Raw genomic sequence first — 24134 nt, 5'->3', positions numbered from 1 at the left:
AAGAAACAAATCACTGCATTTCCTCTACGGAATGCACATCCTTTCTCAGGGAGGGAAGCAAGACATATACACAATACTTCATGCATGGTCTCACCAAGGCACTATATAATTTCAAGAATTCTTTACCCTTGAAACACCCCCCTGTAATGAAAGTCAATGCGCAATATAAAGTGTCTATAAAAAGTAATCACCACCTTTAGAAGTTTTCATGTTTCATTGTTTCACAACATTGAATCACTATGGATTGAATTTGGCTTTTTTGACCCTTACCAACAGAAATTTTAAAAAATTACTTCATATCGAGGTGAAAACAGATTTCTACAAAATCATCCAAACTAATTACAAATAGAAAACACAAAATAATTGACTGTATAAATATTTGCCCCTTCAAGTCAGTGTTTAGTAGATGCACTCCTGGAAGCAATTACAGCCTTGAGTCTGTGTGGATAAATCTCTATCAGCTTTGCACATCTGAACACTGCAATTTTTCTTCATTCTTCTTTACAAAACTGCTCAAGTTCTGTTCAAGATTGCATGGGGATCGTGAGTGAACAGCCCCGTTCAAATCCAGCCACAAGTTCTCAACTGAATTGAGGTCTGGACTCTGACTTGGCCACTCTAGGACATTTACTTTATTCTTGTTAAGCCATTCCTCTGTAGCTTTGGCTTTATGCTTAGGGTAGGGTCATTGTCTTGCTGGAAAACAAATCTTCTCCAAAGTCACAGTCCTCTTGCAGACTGCATCAGGTTTTCCTCCAATATTTCCCTGTATTTTGCAGCATTCATTTTATCCTCTACCTACACAAGCCTTCTAGAGCCTACTGCAGTGAAGCATCCGCATAGCATGATGTAGCCACCACACTTCATGGTGGGGAAGGTGTGTTTTTGATGATGTGTGGTGTTCTGCTCACGCCAAACATAGTGCTTAGTCTGATAGCCAAAAAGCTTAATTTTGGTTTCATCACACCATAGAACCCTCTTCCATCCAGCTGACTTCTCCCACGTGCCTTCTGACAAACTCTAGCTGAGGTTCCATGTGAGTTTTTGTATGCGCTCTCTCTCCCATCTCAGCCACTGAAGCTTCTAACTCTTCCAGAGTTGTCATAGGTCTCTTGGTGGCCTCCCTCACTAGTCTCCTTCTTGCACCGTCACTCAGTTTTTGAGGACGGCCTGCTCTAGGCATATTTACAGCTGTGCCATATTCTTTCTATTTCTTAATGATTGACTTAACCGTACTCCAAGGGAAATTCAGTGACTTGGTAATATTCATGTATCCACCTCCTGACTTTTCAATAACTTTTTTGTGGAGTTGCTTGGAGTGTTCTCTTGTCTTCATGGTGTAGTTTTTGCCAGGATACTGACCAACAGTAGTTGGCCCTTCCAGATACAGGTGTATTTTTACTACAATTAATTGAAACACCTTGACTGCACACAGGTGATCTCCATTTAACTAATTATATGACTTTGAAAACCAATTGCCTGCACCAGTGATGATTTTGTGTGTCATATTAAAGGGGGTGAATACTTATGCAATCAGTGTATTTTCTATTTGTAATTAATTCAGATCACTTTGTAGCAATCTGTTTTTACTTTGACACAAAAGTGTCTTTTTCTGTTGATTAGTGTTTTAAAAAAGCCAAATTAAATCCACTGGTGATTCAATGTTGTCAAACTATGAAATGTGAATACTTTGGGGGGGGGGTGTGAATACTTTTATAGGCATTGTATATCTTTGTATTGTTTACCACTGGGAGAACAACCTAGCGTGAACTGGCTACTAGAAATGAAGTATCTGGAATTCTCTATTCGTTCACATCTCAAATGATCTACATAAAGATCTTCAACTATAAAGTTCTTAAAATGGTATAATCCTGAATTCTGAAAGGTGTCTATTAGAGATATGTTTGCAAAGCTTCTACTAATTCTATCATTTTAATTAACAGAACCCAAAAAAACTTAATCTAAAACTACATTAAAACTACTGAAATTCTAACTACCTCCTGTGATTTTACAAAGCAAAAATAACAATTGAAACAAAAACAAAAACTGTACAGCTACTGTACCACTCCTTTTGTAGGGGAAGCATTACAAAAACAAATTCCCCTTCGATTAAAGAATCACAAAGACATTTTTAAAAATAATAAACATATTGAATTATCCAATAATGTGAACTGACAAACCAAAGCAAACAAGGTTTGATTATACGATCTGAATTGAGTAAGTAGTACAACATCTCATTAACAGGTCCCTAACACATTGGTCTTTTATGCGCTCAGAGGGGTCAATTGTAAAATCAGTATTCTACAGTTTACTTCACGACAACAGGATACATTCCTTGGCCAAGGGAGGAAGGAAGCCACAGCCAAAAAGTTTAGAAATCCCAGTTTTCAACGTCATCTTTCAGATTTAAAACCTGTAATTCATGATGCCTGATATGCTGAGTTCCTTCAGCATTTTGTGTGTGTTGGTACAGTATAACATGAACACAAGTGATTCTGCAGATGCTGAAAATCCAGACCAACACACACAAAACGCTAGAGAAACTCAGGTCAGACAGCATCCATAGATGGGAATAAATAGTTGATATTTCCGGACAAGAGCCATCTGAAACATCATCGTTTATTTCCGTCCATGGATGCTGCCTGATCTGCTGAGTTCCTTCAGCATTTCGTGTGGGTAATTCAACTGCCTACATCTGATGTCTTATAAGACATGCTGAGTGTTGGCGAGATGAGGTTGGGGTGGTCCATAATCTTGTCTCTTTCTTCACCTTCCTATTACCCAAAGATCATGAAACACAATATAAAATTCATTGAATTTTCAACGTTTGTGGAAAAGTACTCTGGAGCTACATTTTTTAAAAAAATATTAAAAAACACTAAAATCCAAGTGATCTTGATGATGTTATGACAAAAGATCAATTGAAATTATTGACCTCTTTGTTTAAAGAATAGAGCCATCATTTGGATCAGCCATTGCCAAAAGAAAAACGATTACAATTATTTTTTTAAAATTGTAAGGGGGCTTCTCATATTCCCCTTAATACACAACTTACATTGTGTACGTTCCATTACTTGCTGCATTACGCTAACTCATTATTTCAAAACTGTTTCATCTCCTTACAAGCATATCAACTAAGTGAATCAGGACTCGGATAATCTTGGCAATTCAGGACAATGTTTCTCACCCCTCTGCATGCTATCCTGGCTGAACAGAGAAGCATTTTTAGTAATAGACTTAAGACAACTGTGCTGAGCGCTATATGAAGTCATTCTTATCCTCAGCTATTAGGCTCGACAATGAGTCAACCAGAGAAGTGATGACCCCCTCCTGTTAGACTGTTATTAACCTAGGTGTACCAGAGCTCTGTTTGCTCTGCTTACCACACCCTGCTATAACAGACACCCTGTACAATACTACCATCACTTCTTATCTGGATGCTGTGAATGTGTACCATTACTGTATAATATTACAATAATTCATACACTACCATCTTATCAGTGTGAACTTACAAATCTTGATTTGTAATCTGTGCAGTTGTAATGCAACTGTGACACTGCAATTTCCTTTGGGATCAATAAATTATCCTTCTATCCATCTAATGGTCTTACCTCAGTGCAAAGGTAATTCAGGACAGTGAAGTCCCATTTTTTTGCATATCCTGCATTGTACTTCAGTATTGCATCCTGTAAAAAAAAAAGTACAAGGAATAGTTATTTAACTGGCTTCATTTGAAGAACACTATTACCAATTGGAGACAATGGCCCAAAACATTCTGAGAAAACTATTAAGACAGGGGCTTGCTAATATCAATATGACCAAAATAACAACGTAAAAACTGAGACAAATCTGCCTTTTAGTTAAAATAATAAGGAACCAGGGTAAACAGGCAGCATAGGAAACTTATAAATTAAGGGTAGAGTTCTAAAATATCCTGAAAAATCTGGAGTTGATCAGGAAGAGAGAACATGGATTTTAGAGACTAGGAGGTAACAAAAGAACCAAATTGAATTCTGCTCCCCACAAAATGATGGCAATTAAATTGATATCTTCTGGTTAACCAATCATATTTATACATTCTTCCATAGGCTATTTGCTAAAAATTCCAAACAAAACTTTGGTGGCTTAAAGTAATCCTCATGGGATTAAAAGCTCTCAGAAGTCCAACCCTACATCACCATCGCGAGAGGTGGAAATGGGTAAGGCTGGCCAAAAGGGCTCTGGTGAAACTGTATAGACAGTGGGATACAATGGATTACAAAAACTTTGATGAACTCCAATCATAACATCGACTTTGAACAATGGAGACGAGTGTTCATCAATGGCCAATGCTCCTATGGGAGCCAATGCCCGAGAAGATTAAGAGAAAACACTGTGGTTTCACTGATATGATAAATTACAACAAGACATCAGAATACTAGCTTTGTATTCCCAGGAATTTTGGAAGGGTTAATTTAACCGAATCTTCAAATATTGTGGGGAACCAAGAGTAGATCGAGAAATCTATCTAGCTGTGACGAATTTAAGAATAAGAGAAAATGGCTAAAAATTAGAATCATCCCTTTCAGAAGTGAAGGCACGAAACCTTTCTACATGCAGGTGGTGGTAGAAATTTTGAACTCTTTCGTTATTTGCAATTCACTCATGTCAATCTATTAAACTTTTAGTTTTAATTGGAGGTATTAGGGGAAGCAGGCAGACGGGTAAGGCTGCAGATCAGCTTTGATCTTACAGAATAAATTAAGGGCTAAAATGGCTTCCCGCTCTTTCCTGTCATGCCAGTAAAACTACTTGCTAACTGGAAGCAAGTGCTCAAAAAGAGCAAAAGCCAACTACCAAGTAGATTAACGTTGACGTAAAACACTTGCTCAACATACAAGCTAATAATAATCAAAAGAACTTACTAAAATTGCATTTCAAATTAACTGAATGAAATCCCTCAAGGCCTGCAACACATTACTGCATATTGAATCTTATTTCACACAAAGGGTCTTGGCCCAAAACATCGATTCTTTATTGCTTTCCATAGATGCTGCCTGACCTATTAAGCTCCTCCACCATTTTGTGTATATTACCTTAACGTCCAGTGAATTGCCAAACTTTCTTGACAATGCTGTTTGAATCAATTCCCATCGACTGCTCACACGCTTGCTTCCGTTCTAAAAGAAAAAATGTATTCATACTGTAGTGTAGTTTACGTTGACAAGAATTACACAACATAATCAAGATCATTAAAAATTTCATCCTATAATACTCAATGTTTCCTTGGAAACCAAACACCAGCTGAATAAATTTATCATAAAAGTAACTCCCCAATTGTGAAAATGAATGCAATTATTTCAAATACAAATATTCACTGAGTTCATAACATCACGAAAGACAGAAGGTATCGTTGAATACATTTAAATAGATGGATTTCTAATGAGAAAGAGAACCAAGAGTTTAACAGACTCAACAAGATAATATTGACCTAGATGATCAGCCACAATGGTACTGATATGCAGAGCATGGCCTACTTGTACTTTCTATGTAAATAAGCATTCACATGAATAATGTTTACAGCCAAAGGAACTTTTATTTCTACCTAAACGTTAAAACTACATTTCTTGCTCTAATAACCAGAAGTCATAGGAGCAGAAGTAGGTCATTCAACCCATCGAGTCTGTTCTTCCATTCCATCGTGGCTTCTCCCTGTAACATCTGATACCCTTAATAATCAAGATCCTCTCAACCTTCTTGGGTGGCAAGGCCTGCACAGGTCACCTTCGGGCAGGATGTAGCATCGCTTGATTTCCCTGATCAGGGGCATCTGAAGCCATGGGAACAGATAATGGGTGGTCCTACGAGCAGCTAGTGAATATCACAAGTCCTGCTTATGCAACCACTGACATTAGGCAGACAATTTCTGAAGCGTATTGATAGTGGCTGGGGTCTTGTAAAGACACTGCCCACAAAAAACTCAAGCAGTCTAGTAAAAGATGTTCCACTAAAAACATCCCATTCTCCTTGTAGACATGCCAGTCCTGTTTCTCCTCAGAACGCTGATACAGAGTGAAGTAGGGATACAATGGGGAAAAAAAATCAAAGATTGATAATAAATCAAGATATTGATATTACTTCAAGGAACTTAAAATTGAATACATATCCAGCATGTCATTCACCTAACAGCCCAAAGACCAAAAAGTCAAAACAATTGGTCTAGGAGATAAAGCTCATTTTATACTGATCTCAAAGAGACATCTGCTGACAAAAGTTAAGAATTGCAGTTGCAAAAACTGCTACCCAATTCCTAAGGTAACAGTCGGAGTACCCCTATCCGAAAGGCTTGGAATCAGAATCAGGTTTATTATCACCAGCATGTGACGTGAAATTTGTTAACTGAGCAGCAGCGGTTCAATGCAATACATAATCTAGCAGAGAGAAAAATAATAATAAATAAAATAAAAAAATAAACAAGTAAATCAATTACGTATATTGAATAGATTTTAAAAAGTGCAAAAACAGAAATACAGTCGGCCCTCCTTATCCGCGAGGGATTGGTTCCGGGACCCCTCGCAGATACCAAAAAATCCGGATGCTCAAGTCCCTTATTCAACCTGTCTCAATACGGTGGACCTTAGGACCCAGCAGAACCCGTTTACTGTTTACCCGTTAACCTGTTTAAGTGCGGTGGGCATTAGGACCCGGCAGCAGAGCTCTGAATCCGCAGTGTTTCTGTTCACGAAAATAATCACGATCATGATTGAAAATAAAGTGGAAATAATAAAGCGATCAGAAAGAGGTGAAACGCCATTGGTCATTGGAAAAGTGTTAGGCTAGTCGGTCAACAATCGGAACAATTTTAAAGGATAAAATGAGAAAGGCCCTGCCTGATTAAAGCTACAATTATTACTAAGCAACACAGTGGTTTAACTATTGGGTTTTGGGTTTTTGATCCTTCACATCAACCTGGCACGGATGGAGAGCACGCTCAGGAGCGATCTGTCACTGGATCGAACTCGAGAACTTCCATTCCTGAGCCCGGCGCTGAAACATACGTTTCTTAAGTATTTTATATGCATAGAAAGGTAAAATATATACTATATACTAACACAAACGTTTGATTAACGGATGCTAAATAATACCGGATGTACCTGTTCCGACTTACTAAGTAAGAGAACTTGAGTTTTTTTTTATCCTGATCCACGATAACCTACGCACATCCTCCCATATACTTTAAACCATCTCTAGATTACTTATAATACCTAATACAATGTAAATGCTATGTAAATAGTTGTTATACTGCATTGTTTAGGGAATAGTGACAAGAAAAAAAAGTCTGCACGTGCTCGATCAGCAAGTGCTGGAAGAGCACTTCTGGGTTTCCTCGATTCGCAGTTGGATGAATTTGCGCATGCGGAACTCGCGGATAAGGAGGGCCAACTGTACTGTATATTTTTAAAAAAGTGAGGTAGTGTTGAAAGATTCAATGTCCATTCAGGAATTGGATGGCAGAGGGGAAGAAGCTGTTCCTGAATCACTGAGTGTGTGCCTTCAGGCTTCTGTACCTCCTACCTGATGGTAACAGTGAGAAAAGGGCATGCCTTGGGTGCTGGAGGTCCTTAATAATGAACGATGCCTTTCTGAGACACCACTCCCTAAAGATGTCCTGGTACTTTGTAGGTTAGTGCCCAAGCTGGAACTGACTAGATTTACAACCTTCTGCAGCTTCTTTTGGTCCTGTGCAGTAGCCCCTCCATACCAGACAGTGATGTAGCCTGTCAGAATGCTCTCCACAGTACAACTATAGAAGTTTTTGAGTGTATTTGTTGACATGCCAAATCTCTTCAAACTCCTAATAAAGTATAGCCGCTGTCTTGCCTTCTTTATGACTACATCAGTATGTTGGGATTCAGGTTAGATCCCCAGAGATCCTGACAACCAGGAACTTGAAGCTGCTCACTCTCTCCACCTGATCCCTCTATGAGGATTGATATGTGTTCCTTCATCTTACCCTTCCTGAAGTCCACAATCAGCTCTTTCGTCTTACTGAAGTTGAGTGCCAGGTTGTTGCTGTGGCACCACTCCACTAGTTGGCATATCTCACTCCTGTACACCCTCTCATGAGATTCTACCAACAACGGTTGTATCGTCAGCAAATTTATAGATGGTATTTGAGCTATGCCTAGCCACACAGTCATGTGCATATAGAGAGCAGAGCAGTGGGCTAAGCACACACCCCTGAGGTGCACCAGTGTTGATCGTCAGCGAGGAGGAGATGTTATCACCAATCTGAACAGACTGTGGTCTTCCGGTTAGGAGGTCGAGGATCCATTTGCAAGGGGAGTGTACAGAGGCCCAGGTTCTGCAACTTCTCAATCAGGATTGTGGGAATGATGGCATAAATGCTGAAATTTAGTCGATGAACAGCATCCTGATGTAGGTGTTTGTGTTGTCCAGGTGGTCTAAAGCCATATGGAGAGCCATTGAGGTTGCATCTGCCGTTGACCTATTGTGGTGATAGGCAAATTGCAATGGGTCCAGGTCCTTGCTGAGGCAGGAGTTCAGTCCAGTCATAACCAACCTCTCAAAGCATTTCATCACTGTCAATGTGAGTGCTACCAGGCGATAGTCATTAAGGAAGCTCACGTTATTCTTCTTTGGCACTGGTATAATTGTTGCCTTTTTGAAGTGGGAACTTCCGCCCGTAGTAGTGAGAGGTTGAAAATGTCCTTGAATACTCCCGCCAGTTGGTTGGCACAGGTTTTCAGAGCCTTACCAGGTACTCCATCAGGTCCTTCCACCTTGCGAGGGTTCACTCTCTTTAAAGACAGCCTAACATCAGCCTCTGAGACAGTGATCACAGGGTCATCAGGTACAGCAGGGATCTTCACAGCTGTAGTTGTGTTCTCCCTTTCAAAGCGTGCACAGAAGGTGTTAAATTCATCTGGTAGTGAAGCATTGCTGCCATTCAGTCTATTGGATTTCACCTTGTAGCAAGTAATTGCCAGAGTTGCCGTGCATCTGATGTCGCCTCCAACCTCGTTCAAAATTCTCTCTTCGTCCTTGAAGTAACCCACTGCAAATCATACCTGGTTTTCTGGTACAGGCCTGGGTTGCCAGACTTGAACGCCACAGGTCTAGCCTTCAGCAGACGACGTACCTCCTGGTTCATCCATGGCTTTGTTTTGGGAATGTACAGCAACTCTTTCCTGGGCACACACTCATCCACACAAGCAGTATACTCATCCAGGTTTGAAGATGAACCCCTGAATACAGTCCAGTCCACCAATTCAAAGAAGTCCTGTAGGCACTCCTGTGCTTCCCTTGTCCATACCTTCTTGGTCCTCACTGCTGGTGCTGCAGTCTTCAGTCTCTGCCTGTTCTCAGGGAGTAGAAGTACAGCTAGGTGATCAGACATCTTGAAGTGAGGGCATGGAATAGCACGGTAGGCGTTCTTGATGGTGGTGTAGCAATGGTCCAGTGTGTTGTTTCTTCTGGTATTGCAAGTGATCTGTTGATGGTAGTTGCTTAGTGATTTTTTTCAGACTGGCCTGGTTAAAATCTCCCAAAACGACTGTGAAGGCATTAGGGTGCGCTGTTTGTGCATGTTGATCCCATTACTAAAGCCTGGTTGACATTGGCCTGAGGTGGAATGTAAACTGCTACCAAAATGACCTCAGAGAACTCCCGTGGTAGGTAAAAAGGATGGCACTTCACTGCTAGATGGCACTTTACTAGTGAGCAGAATTGGGACAGCACTGATATATTTGTGCACCAAGAAGAGTTGATCATGAGGCATATTCCTCCACCTCTGCTTTTGAGGACTCTATAGATCTATCCTGACGGTGTATAGTAAACCCAACAATCTAGATTGCTGCATCCAGTACAGAAGGGGTTAACCAGGATTCTGTGAGACAAAGGACACACACGCTCCTAATGTCCCTCTGATTCAGCACTCTGGCTCTGAAATCATCAATTTTAATCATCAGAGATTGCATGTTCACCAGCAAGATAGTCGGTATAGGGAGTTTAAAACCCTGTTTCCTTAAACGCATTTGCAACCCTGATCTACACCCTTGCATCCTCTGAGGTGTCCTCCATGGGCACTTCTGGCCACAATCGGTGTTGTTTCCGTTGGTTTTAAGCAGCAAATGCTTGTTTACACAAACATTCCCAGTGCATACCGGGCGAAGCCCCGCCCCCACCTTGGCTACTCAGACCACATCTCTGTTACGTTAATCCCAGCATACAGACCGCTCATCAGGCGCTCCGGACCAGTTCTGAAGCAGGTGAAAACCTGGCCAGCTGGAGCCATCTCCGCTCTTCAAGACTGCTTTGAGCACACTGGCTGGCACATGTTCAGGGAGGCTGCAACCGATGACGACTCTATCAACTTAGAGGAGTACATGGCATCATGACTAACTACATCAGCAAGTGCATCGATGATGTCACTGTGGCCAACAGCATCACTATACGCGCTAACCAGAAGCCACGGATGACCGCGGAGGTGCGTGCGCTGCTGAGGACCCGTGACTCCACCTTCAGAGCAGGCGACAAGGCAGCCCTAACAACAGCGAGGGCCAAACTGTTCCAGGTCATCAGAGAGGCAAAGCACGCACACGCCCAGCGAACCCACAGCCACTTCCAGGACAGCGGCGACACGCAGCACATGTGGAAGGGCATTTAGGGCATCACCAACTACAAGACAACATCACCTGCCTGTGCTGGTGATTCCTCCCTCCTAGATGCGTTGAACAACTTGTACGCTTGTTTTGAGGTGGAAAATGACATGGTGGTGAGGAAGACCACCTCTCCTCCGAATGACCAGGTGCTGTGTCTTACCATGGCCAATGTGAGGAGAACCCTGTGCAGGGTCAACCCACAGAAGGCTGCTGGATCACACAATATTCCTGGCAGAGTGCTCAGAGGATGTGCAGACCAGCTAGCAGAGAATCTCACTGACTTCCTCAACATCTCCCTGAGCAGTGCCATCGTTCCTATGTGCTTCAAGGCCACCAACATCGTTCCATGCCGAAGAAGTCTTCAGTGTCCTGCCTCAACGACTACCGTTGCACTCACATCCATCATCATGAAGTGTTTTGAGAGGCTTGTCATAAGGCACATCAAGACCCTGCTGCCCCCTTCACTGGACCCCCTGCAGTTCGCGTACCGTCCCAACCATTCAACAGATGACGCCATTGCCATCACCCTCCAACTAGCCCTAACCCACCTGGACAAAACAGACACATACATTCGAATGCTGTTCATAGACTTCAGTTCAGCATTCAACACAATCATTCCTCAGAAACTGATTGGAAAGCTGAGCCTACTGGGCCTGAACACCTCCCTCTGCAACTGGATCCTAGACTTCCTGACTGGGAGACTTCAGTCAGTCTGGATTGGAAGCAGCATCTCCAACACCACCACACTGAGCACGGGGGCCCCCCAGGGTTGTGTGCTCAGTCCGCTGCTGTTCACTCTGCTGACCATGACTGTGCTGCAACACACAGCTAGAACCACATCATCAAGTTCGCCGATGACACGACCGTGGTGGGTCTCATCAGCAAGAACGATGAGTCAGCATACAGAGAGGAGGTGCTGCAGCTAACGGACTGGTGCAGAGCCAACAACCTGTCTCTGAATGTGAACAAAACAAAAGAGATGGTTGTTGACTTTAGGAGGACATGGAGCGACCACTCTCCACTGAACATCGACGACTCCTCCATAGAGATTGTTAAGAGCACCAAATTTCTTGGTGTTCACCTGGCAGAGAATCTCACCTGGTCCCTCAATACCAGCTCCATAGCAAAGAAAGCCCAGCAGCGTCTCTACTTTCTGCGAAGGCTGAGGAAAGTCCATCTCTCACCCCCCCCATCCTCACCACATTCTATAGAGGTTGTATTGAGAGCATCCTGAGCAGCTGCATCACTGCCTGGTTCGGAAATTGCCCCATCTCGGATCGCAAGACCCTGCAACGGATAGTGAGGTCAGCTGAGAAGATCTCCCTCCTGCTATCTGGCAAAAGGCACCGAAGCATTCGGGCTCTCACGACCAGACTATGTAACAGTTTCTTCCCCCAAGCAATCAGACTCCTCAATACCCAGAGCCTGGACTGACACCAACCTACTGCCCTCTACTGTGCCTATTGTCTTGTTTATTATTTGTTGTAATGCCTGCACTGTTTTGTGCACTTTATGCAGTCCTGGGTAGGTCTGTAGACTAGTGTAATTTTTGTGTTGTTTTACTTAGTTCAGTGTTGTTTTTGGATTGTTTCATGTAGCACCATGGTCCTGAAAAACATCGTCTCACTTTTATTGTGTACAGTACCAGCAGTTATGGTCGAAATGACATTAAAAAGTGACTTGACTTGAATAGTTCATTTAAACGCATTAAGACTGACCTTGGAAGCAGTTGTGTTTTTTAGCTGTATCAGGCTGAAACGGGAATATTTAATCGTATGCATTGAGAGTACTGCTGCTACTCAAGTCCCGCCAAGGCGCCCCAGAAGTATTTCAGATTTTGGAATTAATATTGAGATAGTAGGATGGGATCACCATCATTTCCAACTCTGAATTTATGTGCTACTGGTAAGCAGTCTTTGTCTTATACTTGTTATCTCACACATACATACCTAACAGTAAAAATGATTACATACCATCAATAATTAAAACACAATGTAACAAAAGCAGCATCACCAGAATACCTGAATCAGATGTTAAACGGCAAGCTTTCAGTCTCCACCTATGATGCCATGTTTTGATTAAAATATTACAGTACACTATTTATACTCTGCCTTATTTTAGGTATAAAAATCAATCAGTATTGTAGACTTGTTCTGGTGTTACATTTTCATCAGCAATGATCTTGGCAAGCTTATCCATGAATTTCTCTGCTGCTTCGTGATCAGATGCTTCATCTTGAAAATGTTTTAAATCATTAAAAAATTTAATGCTGCGCCTTTTCTTAAATTTCTGCAACCAGGCTGCTGAATATTCACAATCATCTTCAATTTTCAGTTCGCCATGTTAGCTTGTTTCATGATCAGCATACCATTAAGTGGCATATGTTCACTCCATGCTAACGAATCCCTTCTTTCAATACAGGTTCGAGATCTTAATTTATCGTTTTATACAGTTTTTTTTTCTATTTTTCATTAACTTCTGTTCATTACATACAGTATGTGAGGTCATTTCTCAGAATGTCTGTGATACACAGAGACCTGTGCATCGCCTGGGAACCTTCCCAGCACCTTGTAGAATTTTCCATTTATGATGTCATGTCAGGTTTTTGGAATTTCGGATAAGGGGCACTCAACCTGTATTTTTTTTTCTATATTTAGAGATGCAGCACGGTAACAGGCCCTTCCAGCACAAGAAGCCCACGCCTTAATTCTTTATTTTCTTCTTACATTTCCTATCATTTTTAATAACAAGGTACCCCACTTTCTTTAAAATAACCTTTCAAGGTTTTAAGCAATCAGAAGCCCTGTATGAACAGTGAAATCCAGAATCTGCTGAGAGCCAGATCAGAGACATTCAAGTCTAGTGATCAAGAATGCTACAAGAGGTATAGGTATGACATCTGGAAAGTCATCTCTCTGGCGAAGTAGAAATTCCTGACTAGACTGGAGTCAACGAGGGATGCTCGACTGCAGGGGCAGGATTTGAATGCCATAACCTCCTACAAAGTTAAACCTTGCGACGTAGGGGACAGCAGAGCTTCGCTTCCAGATGAGCTCAATGCCTTCTACGCTCGCTTTGATCACCAGAACAGGGAGGAACCACTGCACATCTGTATATCTTCTGATGATCCTTAGTCTCAGTATCTGACAGTGATGTGCAGTCTGCCTTCAAGAAAGTGCACATCACTCCGGTCTGGATGGAGTACCTGGTTGAGTACCGAAGACTTGCGCCGACCAACTGGCTCGTGTACTCGCAGATATCTTCAATCTCTTGCTCTGGCAGCGTGTGATACCCACTTGCTTCAAGCGGGCTTCAAACACACTTGTGCCCAAAAAGAATGTGGTAACCTGTCTAAATGACTACCATCAAGAGGCACTTAGATCCACAGCAATGAATTGTTTTGAGAGGCTGGTGTTGAAGCTTATCAGCTCCTGTCTGAGAGATGACTTAGATCTGCTCTAATTTGCCTTCCAAAGCAACAGGTCTACAGCAGATGCTATCTTGTTGACTCTTCACACAACCCTGGAACATCTGAACAGCAAAGATGCATACATCAGGATGCAGAAGGGGAGCAGGTTGAAAAAATAAGGCAACAGATGATCATTTTCAAACCATATTTGGTCTATACAATGCAGGAATGTTTGCAAATATACTTCAGCACAAATTGTCTGCCAAAATCTTTCAGACACTACTCTGAAAACAATTCAGTTCCAGGTTATTGCATCTATTCCTAGACAGAAAGCTACATTCTAACACATAAAATAAATACTTTTCACACATTTAAACTTGCTAAATTAACCATTTCCCAATTCAGGAAGATGGTATTATAAATACTGCAAAGCCTGTTAAGATGTGGGATTCTGGTCTGGATTGGAGGTTGGCAACTGAAACTACTACTATTTTGGTTGGAGCAAATATTTTTAACATGGAAATAGGTATATTAGTATTTAAAGTCTGGGCATTCTTTACCTCATTTTCAACAGGAAAAAGATTTTGATCAGAGCAAGGCATTTTCACATGATCTTCATCCCAGGCATCTTTGTAGTATGTGGGAAAAGGTCGAGGAACATCACCGCTTTTCAAGTCTGTCTGCAGTACAAACATGAAGGTAACAATTATAATTATAGGAAAAAAAATCATAAAAAGTAACTTTGCACACTCAATCTACAGAAATGCAGAATTATTTATTCTGTCTCATATCTTTTAAACATTAGGAGGAAATAGCACATGTATCCAATTTGAAAACAGGCTTTAAAACAAAAATTTCAGGAAATGTCATTTCACATCCCACCCATCCGTCCAGCATCTTCTGACAAGAGACTCCATTGCATAAAAACAAGAAGAGTCAGGATGGGAAATAGTTTCATCCTTCAGGCCATCAGACTTCTGAATGCCCTGCCATATCGCATTCAAAGTTAATCTGCTCTGTACCTGACAACATTTAATATATGCACTTTATTTATTTATGCATAATTATCTGTGGATTTTATCCTTACTTTCTTAAATTATTGGGTGTTACATGTGTGTTCTGTGTACTACTATGCTTTACACCCAGGTTTGGAGAAACATCATTTCATTTGACAGTATACATTTATATAGTTAAATGACAATAAACTTGACTTGAAATGAAAATAACTTCATCCATTTTCAAAACAAAAATCAGTACACTGCTTGGAAAAAGACAAAGGATTTTAACTTACTTGAATGGTTACTAAATGGTTGTTAGATGCTCTTAAAACTGGCAAAGTGCCACTGCATTCTGGCATTCTTCTCATCTCACTGATTGGAGTTCCAAGCCATTTGACGTCTCCAGTATGCCTTCCTCGAAAAGGCTTCTTATCTTCCATGCAATTCCCTCTTCTAAAAGTCAAACATCTGTTAGCATAACAAAGCTACTAACTACAGTACTCTGAAATTCAGTTAATTTATTGTTCGTATATTCTAACCATTCTGTATACTTCAGTAGGTAAAAACTTAAGTATTTTTTGCATTAATTCTTAATTTCAAAATGAACTGGTAAAACCTTCCAGGTGAGCTAAACAAAAACACTTAATCCATCCAATGCATACAAAATGCTGGAGCAACTAAGCAGGTCAGGCAGCGTCTATGGAAATGAATAAACAGCCAAGACCCTCCTTCAGGACCGGAAAGTGGAAGTTGCCAGAATAAAGAGGTGAGGGGGGGGAGGAGAGAGGGGGAAGACAATAAGACAATATCTAGGTGACAGGTGAAGCCAGGTGGGTAGGAAAGGTAAAGGGTTGGAGAGGAAGGAATCTGATAGAAGAGGAAAGTGGACCATTGGAGAAACGGAAGGAGGGGATCCAGGAGGGAGTGATAGGCAGATGAGTAGTAGTAAGAGGCCAGAGTAGGGAATAGAAGAGGGAGGGGGAAGGGAAAATTAGCAGGAGAAATTGAGGTTCATGCAATCAGGTTGGAGGCTACCCAGACAGAATATAAGTTGTTGCTGTTCCACTCGGAGTGTGACCTCATCATGGCATAAGAGTACGCCATGGACGGACATGTTAGAACAGGAATGGGAGTGGGAATTAAAATGTTTGGCCACCGGTGAGTTCCGCTTCTAGTGAATGGAGCGAAAGTGCTCGACAAAGCAGTACTCTGAATTACGATGGGTCTCACCAACGCAGAAGAGGCTGCATCGGGAGCACCGGATACAATAGAGGACCCCAGCAGATTTTTTACGTGAACTGTTGCCTTATCTAGAAGGATTGTTCGGGACCATGAATGGAGGTCAGGAAGGTGTCAGGACAGGTGAAGCACTTTGGCCTCTTGCAGGGTTAAGTGCCGGGAAGGAAATTCGTGGGGATGGATGAATGGATGAGGGAACCGTGGTGTTGAGGTAAAGATGTGTTTGGTGTCAGGATCCCTATGGAGATGGTGGAGTTATGGAAAATAATGCATTGGATGCAGAGGCTCATGCGGTGATAAGTAATCACAAGATGAACTCTATCCCTGTAAAGGCAGCAGGAACATGGGGTGAGCATGGATGTTCAGGAAATTAAGGAGATGCGGGTGAGAGTAGTATCAATGATGGAGGAAGGAAAACTCCATTCTTTGAAGGAGGACATCGCTGATGTCCTGGGAAAGGAATCTCCTGCTTTTCAGGTTAAATTAAAAATTTAGACTAGTCTCATGGGGAAAACTTTAAAGACACTGATCAATATTTGTGGTATATTATTTTAACATTGTTATGCAAAGTTGACAATGCTTTATTTAAAAACACACTTTCTTGCCCTTTGTGAGGTAATACACAAAGGACTGGTCTCTAGTTAAACCTGAATGTTGATTGTCCCTACAGACTATTAAGAAATTAGATGAAAAAGGTAAACAATTATAATTCTGTCTAAACTGTATTAATATAGTGCAGACATCTTGGTTATGAAAAAATGGCATGGTCAACTCAATATACTGTTGTTTTGATCCTTACAAATGCTGCAGCCAGCATAATTACTAAATTACTTTCCAAACACTCATCTCCTTTGGAACTATACTGGTTAAAATCCAGTAGGTGCCTTGCCCAAAGAAAAATTCTCTCATTGGTAAGCATAGTCTCTCCATATCTCCTATGAGCAACGGCAGTGTAATGTAGCCTTTAAAGACAATGGGGGTAAAACAAGTGAGATAATGTCAAAATACTGCCCACAAAAAGTTCAAATCAATATTTGAAAGTTAAAAAAAATAGAATACTTTCTTCCCATCGCCTATATAATCTCAGCTCAGAATTATGTCAGCACATGCTCGTTCATGTTGCAGGCTATATAGGCAATGATATAACATTCCCAACTTTGACACATAAACATGGAGGCTTCTCAGAAATGTGTCAATTGTACCATAGTTTAAGATCAGGTGATTACAGAATATGCACAATGTAGCCAATGTATTGGGGATGTTAAACATTCACTTACAGGTTGTTCCATTTTTGGCGGCACCAGTAGAACAGCCCAGAAGCAGAAGAGTGTTCCTGATTCCTAGTCTTTCCATTGCTGGCCATACACATTACTGCAGCACCTCTACAGATGTAGTAGTTTACTGTCTGTCAATTACACAACATGCTGCATTCAATGCAAATATACCCCGCAATGACAAGCTACACTGTGCAGAAACCTGTAACCTTACGATATCTACTGTACAAGCTTATTTTAATGACATTAGTAGCAAACGGCATGTTGCTTCAATGACATTTAAAAATGCTCTGAATAACCAAGAGTTTCCAGAAAAATTAGAGCTAAGTAAAAGATTAAATTGAAACACAAACAATATTGTTTCAAAATATGCCGTACAAAAATAGTTTAAAATTTAACTCCATTAATCACTCGTGAAAGATAAAATTTTAAATTTGGGTGCTATGTGCAATAACTCCTGGCTACATCAATGTAAGCATGCTTAAGTTCTAATGCCACACAGACCAACACTTCTACTGAAGCACGTCTTGCTTTCACATCAAACCAATTATAAGCATTGACGCAAGGCCTGTATCACACAGACAAATGGATAAATAATTTAATCTGTCACATGCACCTTGAAAAATACAGTGAAATGTGTCATTTGCGTCAACCACGAACACAATCTGATGACATACTTGCAGCAGCCCTCAAGTATCACCAGGCTTCCAGCACCAACATAGCATGCCTGCAACTTACTAACCCTAAACCAGGTAATCCTTTGGAATGTGGGAGGAAAACTACATGGTCAAATCGAGAATGTACAAACTCCTTACATAGAGCAGTGAGAGTTGAACCCCAACCTTCCAATCGTTGGTGTCAACTACCATCTACATTATCATGCTGTCTGAAATTAATGGGAGCTCAGCACTGATGATATTCCCAATAGGTTTTGGATTATGATCTGCAGCTGATGTACTAAGCATTAAGTATGTGAATCAAGAATGAAATAAAATCATTTTATGTTTGCTGATTCCAAGTTGACTTTAAAAAATGAGTTCATTCATGTTTCATTTGTTTATAAGCTTTCGATTCAAGAATAATTAAACTAATTTCAGAAATCCTGTGATATATTCTGCCGAGGTACAGGAGCCTGAGGTCCCACACGGCAATGTTCAGGAACAGTTATTACTGAACAATCATCAGACTCCTGAACCACTCACCTCAATACTGAACTGACTCCACAACCCCAGACTTGCTTTCAAGGATTCAACAATACATGTTCTCAGCATTATTTTTAAAAATTTATAATTTGTAAAATTTCTCCTCTTTTGCACATTGGATGTGTGTCAGTCATTGCTTATATATGGGTTTTCATAAATTCTATTTTTTTAAATTTTCTTGTAAATGCCTACATGAAAATGAATCTCAAGGTCATGGTGACATTAAAAGTACTTTGATAATAAATTTACTTCAACCTTTGACTTTAAATTTACTTCCTTTTGTTCTTAAATGAATGAACTCCTGCAAAGGTATACAGTGGATTCCAGTTAATTGGGACACATTGCTACCAGTTCATCTTGGCCTTATTAAGCAGTTTCTCCAATTCACCAAGGTTTCATGGAAATTGTTAAAAAGGTATAAAAAAGACAAACCACCATTTAATTGAGTAAAAAATAAACTATTTAAATGAAATACAAAATTAGGACACTAATAGTACTACTACTGTATGATAAAACTGTGTTAGTTGCTCCTAATAGTTATCGGAGGAATTCATCCATTGTATGCCAACACGTCCTTTTGATTGAATGTAATGAAGAAAATTAGCACAGACACCTAGCAACACATGCAAAAAATGCTGGTGAACGCAGCAGGCCAGGAAGAGGTACAGTCGACGTTTCGGGCCGAGACCCTTCGTCAGGACTAACTGAAAGAAGAGATAGTAAGAGATTTGAAAGTGGGAGGGGGAGGGGGAGATCAGAAAGAGCAGATAATGGACTGCCTTCATACAATGTTTTCAATGAATGCATCCTCTAAATCTTCTTTTCCATTGTAACAGTCAAGATGATTGCAAATACCTTCAAATCCTTCGTTGTTCCTAACTTTATGAAGTAGTAAAACTATTTCATTTTCATTCCTGAATGTTTGAAACCCCAGTGAGCAAAATAGTGCTGAATTGTCTTACTGCCAGCGTCTCGGCAAAAACAAAATCACTGCTTTCTGAACACAAACACACGCAACTGACACTATTTGAAAAATGTTCCCTCTAAACATGGTGTAGTGTCTAATGGCCCTGCATATGCCTGCAAATGACCCTAGTTAGAAACCTCAGCAAGTCTCCTGTCCCAATTAAGTGGCACAATGTCCCAAATAAATGAAGGGAATTTCAGCTATTTTCTCGATTAGTCTCTGTTCTTTAAGAGCTCTCCCAAATAAGTAGCTGCCCCAATTAACCAATGGTGCAATTAAATGGAATGCACTGTTACTCCAAAGGCAACTCAAAGTCTCTTTCCAAATGACATTTTTGTAAGAACAGAACGAGGAGCAACAGGATATTCAAGTGCAGAGAGCATAGCAGAGTTAAACTCAGCATACATACGCACTTTCAGCATAGGTGCTGCACAGCAATTCCTACCTAGTTGGCAAGGACTGCTGGGGAAACTCAGCAGGTCAGGTAGTATCAGTAGAAGGAAATGGAGAGTTAACAATTTGGGTCAAGATCCTTCCTTTGGGCTAGCAGGCTGAGGGGAGATCTTTCAGTCCAGGGGAATAGCCTTCCTCTGTAGGTGCTGCCTGACTGGCCAAATTCCTCAAGTTGCTTTTTCTTTCCCCACCTCTGGGTTCAGTATATGCAGTAATGTGTCTCTTTGCCTAATCTATCCTGATCCTATTAAGACACGACATTATCCCCAAATAAGTTGGCAAGACAAGCAAATAGCCACAAGGGATCAGATAACAAAGATAGCCATCAGCAAAGTTTATCATATGACGTGCAGAGCGGCAAGCAAAAACCACAACAGACAGGTATTACTGTATTCATTTTCATTTTGTACGACATAAGTATTATTTACAGTGGAATATGATGAAATAGATAATGCACTTGGTACATGAAAACATACACTGAAAAGCATCATTTGCATCACAGTCAGAGGATGTGCTGGGCAGCCTGCAAGTGTTGCTGTGCTTCCTGCACAAATACAGCATGCCCACAACTCACTAACTGTAAACCAGGTGTCTTTTTGGAATGAGGGAGGAAACTAGAGCACCCAGAGGGCACTCAGTGATCACGGGGATAACGTACAAACTCACTGGCAGCACCAGAGATTTTTTCTTGCTGGTGCTACAGTGGGGCTGAATTATTCAGTGATGGTGCTGAGGGATGTACCCTATGGTAATATGTATTTGCAAGGCCAGATGCATGGCGTACAAAAGTCAGTTTCAAACATTATGTGCCTACTATAAATGCCTCTGTTGATTCACAAGCAACAGCAATTGATAGATCTAATATAGAAGTGAACTGTGACAGTGTCAACAGCATCAGAGACAACCCGGGCTACACGGCGCATAAACAAAACAAACCAACAGAGCATCTGACCCACAGCGCACAACGTGAATCACACATCAATCCCACAATCAGCGTCAAATGCGTGCTTTTCAACTGAAAAACACAACACTAACCCACATGTCCATTGCTACTCGCATTACATAGACAGACAATGCCAAAAGATACATCGTTATTAAAGTCAAATAAGGCAAACAACAGATGCAAGGCTTTACTAGGAGTTGAACAAATCGTACTCTGACCATGCAATACCTCAATAAATTTGGCTACTGAATTTAAAACAAAAATCAACAGAATCATTGCTTGGAAGTCTAAGCAAAACCAGTAGGCTTAATAGTAGTAAATGTAATATTTTAGAATTTTCAGGAAACATAAGGACTATAGGGTATCCACCACAAAATAATAATTATAATCAGCATTAGTCTAGTCCCAAATTTTCAAAAAATCAACTGCGCTCACCATTGATGTTTTCAGAGAAGCACAATCTGTCTGTTGTGATTGGTGGCGGAAGCATTAGTGATTTTCTGGATGTCAAGTGCCTTGGTCCTCCGGCTGTTTATGGCCAACGGGGCCAAGTTGCTGTTCCGAGCATCGCCGCTGCTATTCCTCAGGTAGTTTTTGAGGCGTCTGAGGCAAGAGAACCTCCGTTCGCATGAGGCAGATGTCACAGGCAGAGTCAGTGATATGCAGATTAGTTTGTATAAATCTATAAATGCATCGCGGTAGGGTCTCATTAGAGCTAGAAATTCCACTGTCATTCACTGTCTGTCCTTGCTCTGGTTTTGTTTCCAGCAGATGCTGAACCTCATGTAGCTCTGCAGTCAGGTTCACTTCAGTCACTTCATAGTATTGGGCCATTGGCCAAAGACAATTCTTGTCTCGGAAGAGCTTGTGTTTGGGACTCAATGCTGAGACTCCAGTCAGAACACTCCCAGTCTCAATTGAGAACTGTCTTTTCATTTCAGTCAGAAGTCTGTCTATAACCGGATAGAAACAGTGCTTGCAAAGGTCATCAGAGGATGTGACAGGTGTGCGTTCAGTTTGGGCCTCAACAACAAAATCATTTAGGCACTGGGTGGCTGGGCCTCTTTCCTTTCATGTGGTCTGCTCCGTATACCGGCCTTGACACACAGGTCCCTAGCTCTTGCCTGAATTTCACTCCACGATTCCTCTCCCCGTTTATCGATAACAGACTGAGCCAAGTCCACAGCGGATGAAAGCTCCAAACTGGGAGATTTTAGCTGGTCTGACTTGGAATAAATCCTCAAACAGAGTGAGAAGTAAAGCAAACTGCTCGTCAATCAGTCCATTTACAGCTCTGGCCTCCGTTTTCCTCCATGCATCTGGTTGACCCATAATGTCCTGTAGTGTAGCTAGAATGGCAGGGAGTGATTTCCTTATAGCCCACAAAGCTGTATACTGCCATGCCCAGCGTGTATCTGACAATTTCTTCAACTCCACGGGCTGTGCAGTTGATTCCAGCTCTCTGTTTCTTCATAAAAAGATCGTGGGCAAGAGTTTGAAAAGAAGTTGTAAAGCAGCTGCACAGTTTCAAAAAACTCACCCGCTTGTTGTACATTGCTCACAACATCCACTAAAACAAGGTTAAGTCTGTGAGCATGGCAGTGTGTATATATAATGCCTGCGGAACCTCTTTCCTGAACCTCTCTTGTACCCTGTTATTGCACCCGGACATCACTGCCGCCCCATCATAACACTGACCTATACACGTGTTCTTATCAATAACACACTGGGCGAGTGTCTGTTCAATGCTTTTAAGAAGCAACTCTGTGTCCAGCCCTTCTGTTGGAGTGAAGTGCAAGAACTCTTCAAGCACTGTTTCGTTATTCAAATACCACACCACCATTGATATTTGCTCCTTTTTACTCAAGTCTTTACTTCCATCCACTATGATGGCAAAATGTCCAACCTCCTTGATTTCTGCACTTATCTGACATCTGACCATATCTGCCATAATACCCATAATTTCATTTTGGATATGATGGGTGTTTTTTGCATTTCCAGAATTGTCCTTTTTTTTTAGCTATAGTCTTAAACTGCCCAATTACAGTGAGCAACTTAAAGTTCCCCTATTGCCAGATCCATCATCCTCCCAGTGTCCTCGCTGGGCAATGCCTTGGCACGCAGTATAGCGTAGAGACTCAACCACTGCGCTCATATACTCACGATTTTCTTGGGCAATCTTTGTATGTCCTTTATCAAGCATATTTCCCAATCTTGAACCGTCTTGTTTTCTCAATCTGCATTCGGCCCATGCCTCCATAGCAAACATATAAGCTGCACTTGTTGGTGGGTTTTGAAAGCCGTTGTAGCCTTCCGCAGGTTGTGGTAACCAGTGACAGTGAAGGTAGACTCAGAATGGAACCCATGTCCTCCACACAGGAAATGCCTGCATGCGAAGCAGAACGTAGTATCTTTTGAGATTGAATATTCCAGCCAGGAGTACAGGTCAAACCAGCCACGAATAAAACTCCTTTGCTGATTGCCATACTGTTGCGAAGGGTACTTTTTCAACGCTGGCCGACGGGGTCCTTCCTCAGGCTGCTGGCTAACATCGCTAACAGTATTCCTACTAGCACTAAGAGCAGCTTCATCCACATTCTCTTCCGAATCCCACTCCATTTCTTGTTCCTCTACTTTGCCCTCACATTCCTTCGATGAACTGCTGTCGTCCTCATCCCCACTTACTTCTTTCTGCATGTCACTTTCAATTAAGACAGGCTCAGGCTGAGACACCACTGATTCCCCTGGATGAGGTCGTTCTCTCACTAAAAATCGATCCATTTTTCACACCAGCCAAAATAATGCACGTGCCAGGTCCACGCTAGCTTGTAAAAGCACAATGTACGTACACCATCAATCTCTCGCGTGAGTGAGAGTGAGTGACATCACCACCTTAAGTGATCTTAGATCAGCTTAACTGATCTGAGGACAGCAATGGCAAGACATTGACAACGAACGAATAAGCCGAAGTGTAGAGTGGATCTG

At 41.4% G+C, this 24134-nt stretch overlaps 1 protein-coding gene across 3 annotated transcripts in view; it reads right to left on the bottom strand.

Moving 5' to 3' along the window:
• parga (poly (ADP-ribose) glycohydrolase a) overlaps positions 1-24134 on the bottom strand; it is a 196723-nt gene that overhangs the window by 154692 nt on the left and 17897 nt on the right. For 2 of the 3 annotated variants that reach the window (XM_063070415.1, XM_063070412.1), the window contains exons 4-7: positions 15365-15539; positions 14634-14753; positions 5076-5159; positions 3612-3686 (exon numbers count right to left, since the gene is read on the bottom strand). In XM_063070415.1, coding sequence (XP_062926485.1) covers positions 3612-3686; positions 5076-5159; positions 14634-14753; positions 15365-15539 — 454 coding nt within the window. The remainder of the gene's footprint in view (positions 1-3611; positions 3687-5075; positions 5160-14633; positions 14754-15364; positions 15540-24134) is intronic. The other variant, XM_063070414.1, reaches the window with a different exon arrangement.

The sequence above is a fragment of the Mobula hypostoma genome, chromosome 18 (genome assembly GCF_963921235.1).
Source record: "Mobula hypostoma chromosome 18, sMobHyp1.1, whole genome shotgun sequence".
Classification (NCBI taxonomy): Eukaryota; Metazoa; Chordata; class Chondrichthyes; order Myliobatiformes; family Myliobatidae; genus Mobula; species Mobula hypostoma.
This window is presented reverse-complemented; position numbering and strand designations above follow the sequence as displayed.